Source organism: Scylla paramamosain, chromosome 12 (genome assembly GCF_035594125.1).
Source record: "Scylla paramamosain isolate STU-SP2022 chromosome 12, ASM3559412v1, whole genome shotgun sequence".
Classification (NCBI taxonomy): domain Eukaryota; kingdom Metazoa; phylum Arthropoda; class Malacostraca; order Decapoda; family Portunidae; genus Scylla; species Scylla paramamosain.
Genome location: NC_087162.1, coordinates 22,270,448 through 22,281,023, shown reverse-complemented (window position 1 = coordinate 22,281,023; position 10,576 = coordinate 22,270,448). Strand labels below are relative to the sequence as shown.

General features: G+C 35.7%; 1 protein-coding gene across 2 annotated transcripts in view; it reads left to right on the top strand.

The window, feature by feature from the left end:
• The first annotated feature begins 1,069 nt into the window (after positions 1–1,069).
• The window catches only part of LOC135105888 (DNA-directed RNA polymerase II subunit RPB1-like), a 20,896-nt gene continuing 11,389 nt past the window's right edge, over positions 1,070–10,576 (top strand). The window contains exons 1-6 of one of the 2 annotated variants that reach the window (XM_064014531.1): positions 1,070–1,204; positions 4,487–4,609; positions 4,842–5,111; positions 5,588–5,903; positions 8,114–8,627; positions 10,002–10,224. In XM_064014531.1, coding sequence (XP_063870601.1) covers positions 4,532–4,609; positions 4,842–5,111; positions 5,588–5,903; positions 8,114–8,627; positions 10,002–10,224 — 1,401 coding nt within the window. In that variant the 5' untranslated portion in view covers positions 1,070–1,204; positions 4,487–4,531. The remainder of the gene's footprint in view (positions 1,205–4,486; positions 4,610–4,841; positions 5,112–5,587; positions 5,904–8,113; positions 8,628–10,001; positions 10,225–10,576) is intronic. The other variant, XM_064014532.1, reaches the window with a different exon arrangement.

Sequence of the window (10,576 nt, the reverse complement as noted above, 5' to 3'; positions counted from 1 at the left end):
ATGTCTTTTCTCTTACAGTGAAAGTAGAAATATGTGAAGCTCTATTGCGACTAACCAGTTTGAACGAGTTAGGTAATCAGAGAGAGAGAGAGAGAGAGAGAGAGAGAGAGAGAGAGAGAGAGAGAGAGAGAGAGAGAGAGAGAGAGAGAGAGAGAGACTTTCAAGGAAATTTCCCTGAACGATCGTCTCAGTGTTGTTTCATGTTATTGTGTAAATTTATTTCACCTTACTATAGTTAAACGGCTATTTCAATTTAATGTCGGCTTATTATCCTTATTCATCGTGTTTTAAATCCCAGCGTCAGATAAAAAGGTAGGCCATGGTCACGGCTGTGGCAGCAGCCCTCGCTCTCTGAGTCACAGCGAGTTCCTCATTGCGGATGAGTGAAGTATTAACGAAACTTAGCATCATGTTAACATCTGAAAAATCCAAGCTCATAAGTAATATGTTACTATGAGACTTATAAAATCTGTTGTTCACTGCACAATTTAATTTGAAGGAAAACTGGATATATTTTAGCCCAGATAACTGTAGGCTTGTGCATAGTGGTGACCGAATTCCAAATGTTAAATGAATAATTCATAATCAAGAGCTAGAGATGATGTCAAAGTATTACTGTGAAAAGTATTTCGGGATAATAATTATACTTGTAATGTAATAATCATTGTTCAAATAGTAGTCGTACGTAGGTTATAGTATATGTGGTCTATGTTGAAAGCTACTGCTTTACTAGTAAACCATTTTATCAAAGGGATGTAATGATCAAATAAAAAGATACAGCAAAGATAACAAGAACATCGTCACATTGTGCAACTAGGCCAGAAGACGTGTTGCATGTTTGATTAGTCAAACTATGTACAATTTAATGCATAATAAATAACAAAAAATATTCAAGATACTTCAACGAAATTATTTAACACACACACACACACATATATATATATATATATATATATATATATATATATATATATATATATATATATATATATATATATATATATATATATATATATATATATATATATATATATATTAGCAAGACGTTACATTCGCCATAGTAAGTGTGCGCATATCGCGGGTCACTTTTTCCTTGTTGTCAGTGCGGCCTCAAGGCTGGCGACGAAGACATCTTGGTGGGTTAGTGTCCCACGGATTTACAAATTATCCTTCTCTGTCTTCGCATTTTGAAAACCATAGACATGTAAGTGACAACTAGAACTACTCAAGCAATGGCAGGATTTGAAAATATGAATCTAGGAAGTGGTACATTACATGAAGTAGATGTTCACCGATGGATGCAGCGGACTGGACTTGAGATGTTTGGTTATATATGTTTACTTAGTTACTTAGAGATGTTATGGAGAGTGCTTGCCTCATTATCGTTTTAATTAATTGCTTCTGTCAGTTCTGATACTATTATTCAACGGATTTATTGTGTCTGGTGCAGCGCAGATTCAGGATGTGGCCCTAGGCAAGCTGCTTCAGCTTTCCTAGGGCAGATTCCAATTACTGTACCTCATTTGCAACTGTTCTTACCTTTGAGGGGCTGCTGAGGAAGACCTAGGGATGGCTAAGCTTTGTTATTGTTATGAAATCTTATTGGCTCAAAGTAATCACACTGACAGCCACTGCACTGAGCCACCTTCCAAGACTGATTCGAAATCAAGCTTTTCCCTCCCACATTGCAGAATACAGCCCACCTATTTGTTGATTTATTTATTATTATTATTATTATTATTATTATTATTATTATTATTATTATTATTATTATTATTTTTTTTATTATTATTTATTTTATTTTATTTTATTTTATTTTATTTTATTTTATTTTTTTAATTGGCTGAGGCATTGTTTCATGCACTTGCTAATGAAATCCCCTTCTCTACCACCCACCCTTCCTTCCGTCCCTCACTCCCCTTCCTCCTAACACAACCTGCAGACCATCATGGCATGAGGTAACCTGGCTATGCAGAGAAAACAATAAGATAAAAATTAAAATCTCAAGAATGAACAATTTACAGCGATAAAGACATACATACACCACTGTGTTATATGTGACCTAAGTACTTCACAGAGAAAATTTTTTTATTTTAATTTAATTTAATTCAATTTGATTAATTAATTTTTTATTTATTTATTTTTTTTGCCGTGAGACAGGTGCACTTACATAATAATACTTTATTTCGTTTAGCTGCATTCTTACGACACAAAGCAAAAAATATCTCCAATGAGTTTATCCTTCTGCTGTAATTCATATGGCCCCAATGTCATCCTTATTTCCTGAACTCAAGACTCTTAGGCCATAATTAACAGCTCTACACTGATGACTGTACTTGTTCCTCCACCTCCATCCTCTGACTATACACTCACTGCCCCCCCCAAAAAAAAAAAAAAAATGCAGGTTAACACAATATATTCTATCTTCTTTTCTCATTCTCTCTTCCCAATAAGCTTGGGGACCTGGTGGGAAAGCAGGATTTTAGGATGGGGGAGGCCAAATTTGGACATGATGATACACCATATTTTTAAAACTGGGAGATTTCTACCCCAACCTAACCTAATGATGTGGATGGCTCTTGACTTGGGGTAAATACATTAAGGCAGAGTCAGCCTGGAGGAGAGACCAGAATCACATTTCAAGGCAAGCACACTGTGTACACTGTATCCATTTTCTCTACACCAAATAAATGCCCAAGCATCAAGATGTGACTCACCCCATATCCCAATTCTGTAGGAGGCAGGATGGGAGGACAGTATACCATGTCAGTACCTAAAGGGGCAACATTGGTGGGCACCTGGTACATAAAGTGGTGGCAGCTGATGTTCTGGATCTATATGCCTCCTGAACCAGCAGTTTCTTGAGTTTTTACTTTTCTTTTGGCATCTCCAGTTCGGTTCCTGCTTACCACCGCCTTGCATCACTCCTGCTCACTGCCACTTTCTGTCACATTTGCTCTTCATGCTTCCTTACCCTGTGGTGCCTGTGAGTTGACTCTTCTTGAGATGTGCCTCCTGACTTTCCTCACTCCTGCACTCCTTGGATGCCCTCTCTGTCATGTCTCCAGCTGACACCTCAGGTCTCTTCATTACCTCCTCTCACTCCTGTCAAGTTGCTGTCCCTTGCCTGCTGTCTCATTGCTGCCATTTCCTCCCCTTCATTTCCATCGTTACCCGACCTTTGCCAGCGCCATCACCTCCCCTTTGTCACTGCCATCACCTCCCTTTCATCGCCACCATTGTTTGGCCTTTGTCGCTAATATTGCCTCTCCAAGTAGTCACTGAAACCATTTTTCAATACAGTAAAATTGAAAGATTCTGCCAAATTAGTAGCAAGAACTTTCAGTGTCTAATCACCTCAGTCAAAAGGAATATGTATCATGCCTCGCAGGTGGTCATCGTTTCTTAGGGATTTTGATGAAATCTTTGCTGTTACACTAGACATATCAGATGGTTTTGATAAAGTATGGCACAAATCTTTGATTTCTAGGTTTTCTTTGTATGGATTCTATTCCTCTGCATTTTTACCTCAAGTTTTTATTGCTGCAGTGATAAACAATCTCTGTTCTTCAGAACTCACAATTAGTGGTCTTTCACGGAACCCTTTCTCTATCATCCACTTTCTCTTATGCATAAATTATCTCTGCCAAAGTTCTTCCCTTATTCATTCTTATGTGTGTATTTATTTGGCTTCAATAGTCATCTCCTTATATTTGTGGAATCTTATTTGGCTGTCCGTGCTTGTTGTGGTGTAGACAAATTTTTATAGAGTGATCCTTTTGCAGAGCCTCACACTGCTTCCCAGAGCTTCCTGATGCAATTTCCGTTGAACATAGGGTTGAAAGTCATGTGGGTTTTCTTCAGTCACTCAGTGACAGCTTGGAAAATGGCCAGCTTCTGGCAGGACTTGAACTCATGTTGCCAAGATCACCATGACTGAATGCTGACCTCTAGGCCACCATATATTTCTTAGCATCATTTTATCAAATGTCTAATTCAGCCGAAATAAACATGCAGAGAAGCCACAAAAATGTTTAATGTATATGATACTTCAGAATTTATATAATTTCTGTGTCACACACTAGAAATGGATTTTTGTTAATATAGCCTATAAGATAAAGGAGACAAATTGTGTTAAGCAAGATCTTCAAAACTGTAAATATTAATATAGATGTATAAGTCGTTACAGATACAACATTGTAAATGACTACTGGAGACTGAAGATAGTTACCTTGAGTATGGAGATTGCTGAGAAAAGTTTTGTAGATGTTAGAAAGTTTTACATTAGCTATGACTCATATATACATATAGTCCAAGATAGTATTAAAAATTTTCAGTATTTTATCTTGCTTATTTATGAAATGTGTTGAACATGTACCTAACATTTACTGCAATAGTTTTTTAGAGGAAATACTTTTGATTTGTTAATTTTCATGAACATTTTTACATGCAATCTAGACTCTTACTTATGTTTTCATTATTTCAGATACTCTATCTACTGTTAGTGAAGTAGTGAGCCGCTAACATCGCAATGGCAGCAATGGAAAGCAAAGCACCACTGCGGTCTGCCCGCAGAGTACAGTTTGGTATCCTCAGTCCAGATGAGATTGTGAGTAATATTTATTAATTTGTGATCAGTTGACTGTAGAAATTCCCAGATATGTATAAGTAACCAAGTACATAACTCTTGTCATCTTAATGAGGAGAGATAGTTTGGATGAGGTTAGGTAGCTTAGATTAATAATGTTCATGAGCCCCTGGTCAGTGTCCCTCCAACATAAAAAAAAAAAAAAAATGTTAATGAGGTAAATTATCCCTAACTGGGTTATTTTGTGTTTCAGAGACGAATGTCTGCCACAGAAGGAGGAATCAAGTACTCTGAAGTATATGAAAATGGCCGGCCCAAGCTGGGAGGACTGATGGATCCTCGACAGGGGTGCATAGACCGGAACACCCGCTGCACCACGTGTGCCGGCAACATGACAGACTGCCCAGGACATTTTGGTCATCTGGACCTTGCCAAACCTGTGTTCCATGTTGGCTTCCTTACCAAAACTATGAAGATTTTGAGATGTGTGTGCTTTTACTGCAGTAAATTGCTCTTTAATGCTGTAAGTGAATATGTAGGTTTCATGTGCTATATTTAATTTTTTATATAACATTTTTTCAAATTTTTATATTGTTTTTTTTTGCCAAATAATTTATTGTAGTTTTCAAATTGAAAAAGACAAATATATACATATACATATGTACAGTGTCGGCAGATGAAGTGGTAAACCATTTCATCGCAGGTAAAACAGCTCTCAACTCCGTCCTCTGTAAAACCTATATACTTTCATCCAGCACCAAATGGTGATTGCTGGCAACTCCCTACTAATAGTGTGATCACATGATGACAATAACACCTCAGTACCTCAAAAAAGTGACTTTTTTGTGAAATTTGTCATATTAAAGGAGAATCCCAGTATACATATACTTACTTTCTGCTACTGCATTCTCTATTAACTTTCTCCTGCTATATTTTATACATAAATCCACAGATAATGTAGAAATATACTACATACATTCCTTACCTTCTCTCTTTCAGCAATACCCCAAGATTCGTGAGATTGTGACCAAATCAAAGGGTCAGCCCAGGAAGCGTCTGCAGCATGTGTACAATTTGTGTAAGGGGAAGATGATCTGTGAGGGTGGAGATGAGATTGATGTCAACAAGGAAAGTGAGGACCCTGCACTGGCAAAGAAGGGTGGAGGCCATGGTGGGTGTGGCCGTTACCAGCCAAATATCAAGCGTTTGGGTCTGGAGCTGATAGCTGAGTGGAAGCATGTCAATGAAGACACACAGGAGCGCAAGCAGATCCTCACTGCTGAGCGTGTCTTTGAAATCTTCAAGCACATCTCAGGTTAGTACGTGATTGAAATTATGTAAGGGTTTTATTGTTTTAAACTTTCAGATGTTAAATTACTTTTCATTATACACCTGAAAGAAGTTTAATAATTTAAATGGAACCTGTATGAGTAAATGAGGGAGCATATAATTTTTAAAATCTGTCATCAAATTAAGGATGTGTTCAATGAAAAAGCAACTTGAAGGGTGGTAAAGTAAACTTGCAAGGGAGTAAAATGTTTATGGGAGAGAATTTCATTGAAGAGAGTGCTAGAATAAGAATGCTGTGCTGGGCTTTTGGTGTTATATTTGCAATGCAAATAAATCTGAAACAATCAATAAAAAATAAGAAAATAAAACCTATTGCTTGTGTAGAGACTCATGATGTTGAATCTTTAACATCTGAATAAGTATCATTAGCACTTCAGATTATTTGCATGTGTTAACTTTCAGCAAAACAGTTGCACATTATGGATGTTTGCTTAAAGTCTTGATGTCACTGTTTCATGATATGAGACTAAGCAAGTCATGTTATTTAGAGAGAAAATTTTTTATTTATTTATTTATTTATTTATTTTATTTTTTTCTGATGCATGTAGTATGGATATGTAAATTTTATGTTATGAATTATAGGAGAGAAAAGTGTAAATGTGATTTATCTGAATGGTGACTGACATAGATAATCCTCTTCCTTATTTTAAGGTTATACCAAAGTTTGGCAGTTTCTGCCTCAACAGTTCCTTCATTCTTTTGGGTGAGCAGAAACCCAGTCAGTTTGGACTTACTTTTATTTGTTTGTTTGTTTTTTCATATTTTTTAGTTTAACATTTACTAAAATGAGTTTTAATTGATGATGATGTCATTTATTACTCAGTTTTCAATAATACCCTCTTAGTGGAGATGGGTCAGATATTTATTTAGATAGATGAACAGCATCTTTTTATAGTTTTCAGTAATATCCTCTTAGTAGGGATGGGTCTGATATTTAGATAGATGAACAACATCTTTTTACTGCTTCAAGCAACAAGCAAGCCTTTAAGGACAGCTTGCTTTGCAGCTGTTTAATTAAGCAAAGTGATTTAAGAAAAATTTGGTTGTGTGGAATAAGGAACAAAATTTTCTTTAGGTAAAAATTAAGAAAATTATTGATGCAAAATTTTGTCATATTGGCCTGCATTTGTCTTTTATGCTGGTTCTAACCGATTTGCATTATGTTAGTATTTTGGTATAAACAAGAATTTCCAAATTATATTTCCAAAAGAAGAAATAAAAGAAAAAGGTGGATTGGAGTTTCTTGTATATCTGTTTTGTCAAATAATATGTCACTGGTAAGTTAGCCAGCCTTTTGCTTCACTGATGTTTACCAATACTGTCATTAAATACATGTTTAATAGATTTGTTTGATCATGCTGGAAAACAGTATTCATTCTTAATTGTGAAAATTGTAGAGATTGCAAGAATAACTGTTTCTTTGACTTGTAGTTTATTAATGACTTGCCTTATTACTAATTATGCAAACTCAGCTGATTACTAACATTAATATGTGTTCTTTGTCAAGTATTTCACCATTTTTGCATGGAAATTTAGAAATGCAAGTTTATTTTCATATTTACATTCTCTCTCTCTCTCTCTCTCTCTCTCTCTCTCTCTCTCTCTCTCTCTCTCTCTCTCTCTCTCTCTCTCTCTCTCTCTCTCTCTCTCTCTCATAAAAAAAAATTCTTCCCATATACTCATTGCCAATCATTAGTGGCATGGTTTTCAGGAAGGCAGAGTCATGGACTGATTTGCTCACTCCAGCTTGGACTTGGTGATGTCAGGACAGATTTGTTGCTCACAGAAAAGCAACATGGTTACAAATTTTGTAACTGCTTTGCACATATCCAAATCATCCTTTGAAATGGTTCATGTACTGCAGTAGTATCTCTTACCAATTTTTTTTTTTTTTTTTAGATCACTCTTTCCCCTGAACTCCAAATAATTTCCAAGAAAAATAGGATCACATACTTCTTGAACAGATTTATTAGTGTACTAATTGGTTTCCTGTCACTTCATTTATGTTTACACTAACATCAAATGCATGTATTTACATGCTCATTCATTAAAGTTAAATTGATGATGGGAGCCAGGCATTCATTTTGTTTAAACTGGCTGACAGAAAACAAGCCACTGTTGTATTCATTGCATCTGATAAAAGGGATTCTAAAAAATAGATGTACTGTTCACCAGATGAGGAATGCTACCTGCTGGGCATGGATCCCAAGTATGCCCGTCCAGACTGGATGATCTTGACTGTTCTGCCAGTACCTCCACTGCCTGTGCGCCCAGCTGTGGTGATGCATGGCTCAGCCCGTAACCAGGATGATCTCACGCACAAGCTAGCTGATATCATCAAGGCCAACAATGAGCTTATTCGTAATGAACAGGCTGGTGCTGCTGCTCATATCATTGTTGAGAATCTGAAGATGCTGCAGTTCCATGTAGCCACACTGACAGACAATGATATGCCTGGAATGCCAAGAGCACTTCAGAAGTCTGGCAGACCGTTGAAGGCCATCAAAGCCCGGCTGAAGGGAAAAGAAGGCAGGATCCGTGGTAACCTTATGGGGAAGCGTGTTGACTTCTCTGCACGTACTGTCATCACAGCTGATCCTAACCTGCGCATTGACCAGGTTGGGGTGCCACGTTCCATTGCCCAAAATCTCACCTACCCAGAGATTGTAACACCTTTCAACATGACAAAGTAAGTGTTGTTTAATAATTGTTTTGGAGAAAATTGTACCATCAGTTATCAGTGACTTGCAGTAATAAGATAGTGTGTTGGATTGACAGTATGGAGGGAGAAGGGTAGGGAGTGTGGTGATGGTGCAGCATTGAGAGTCAAGTAGGTGATACTGAGGAGTTGGGAAGATGAAGCATAAGGCCATGCCACAAAATTTAGCATTATTTTAATTCCTTTTATCAAATACTAGATAGTGTATATACATGTATATAGAGCTTTTCTTTACTTAACAAGACTATAGAGGGATAAGGATTATTTTTAATGAGGTACACTATTGTAAGGGAGGATTAAAATTGTTTTTAGAGAGGTTGCACCAATTACTCATGGATTTTCAACATTTACAAATGTCCATGCTACCAAACCCATGCAGATGTTGAGGGGCAACTGTGTGTGTGTGTGTGTGTGTGTGTGTGTGTGTGTGTGTGTGTATATATATATATATATATATATATATATATATATATATATATATATATATATATATATATATATATATATATATATATATATATATATATATATATATATATATATATATATATATATATATATATATATATATATATATATATATATATATATATATATATATATATATATATATATATATATATATATATATATATATATATATATATATATATATATATATATATATATATATATATATATATATATATATATATATATATATATATATATATATATATATATATATATATATATATATATATATATATATATATCCGGTATTTAATTATTCAGAATTCTCAAGCAACCGTAAATTTTTCAAGGGAAAATAAATAAATTAAATAATATTTAAAAAATCATGAATACTTAAAATTGGCACCAGGCAAGCAGTGCAAGTGGAATGTTTTGCTTTCCCACCACTGGCTGTGCAGTGAGTACTCCCTGCCACTTGCATAAACAACAAATTTGTTGAGTGTTTCTGCCAGATATCCACACAGTTTCCTTAATTATTTGCCATGCCGAAAGTCCCAGCTAAACATAAATGTAAACATTGGTTGCATCAAAGCAAACATCAACATCATTTGTGTCAGAGCCTACACTGATAGGCCTATGCTTGCGAAAGAAAACTTTGATAGACCCCCATCTTCATCTAACTAGTGATACATATGAATAAAATCCCCCATAACCAGATAGCTGGGGTTGTACTGTATATATATCATGTTTTTATTTATTAATATTTCCATACATTACCTGGTTCTGAGTACGTGGTATTTTTACTCTACATATCTCTGCTACTTTTTAGATCAGTGAGTCACATTCAGGAAAGACTATGATTTGATATGACACCTGTGCTGTTTTTTCTAGAATGATGGAATTAGTGAAGCGTGGTAACAACCAGTATCCTGGTGCTAAATACATTGTACGTGACAATGGGGCACGTATTGACCTGCGTTATCACCCCAAGCCATCAGATCTTCATCTGCAGTGTGGATACAAAGTGGAGCGACACATCACTGATGGAGACCTTGTCATTTTCAACCGTCAACCCACACTGCATAAAATGTCCATGATGGGCCACAGGGTTAAGGTGAGGTATTTGCTAAATAGAAAATATAAACTTTGTTAATCCCTTCATTGCTATGCTGTCATTGTGCTGCCACTACTGCTGGTGCTAAATTTTTATTAGTCAGACTTCACTCTTCCACCCTTTTATATGTATGTTCCATTAATATTCTAGTCTTTATTTTCTTTGGTGTACATCATAGGAATTGTCACAGGAGTGGTTCATCATCCCTATGATGTGGATCAGTGAAACTAAAAACTGGAATATTGTTGAATATACAGTGGCCATAAAAAAAAAAAAAAAAAAAAAAAAAAGAAAAAAAACAGACAAACTGTAAACATCACAGTGTGCCCATACAGCAAAGCTCCAATGTTCG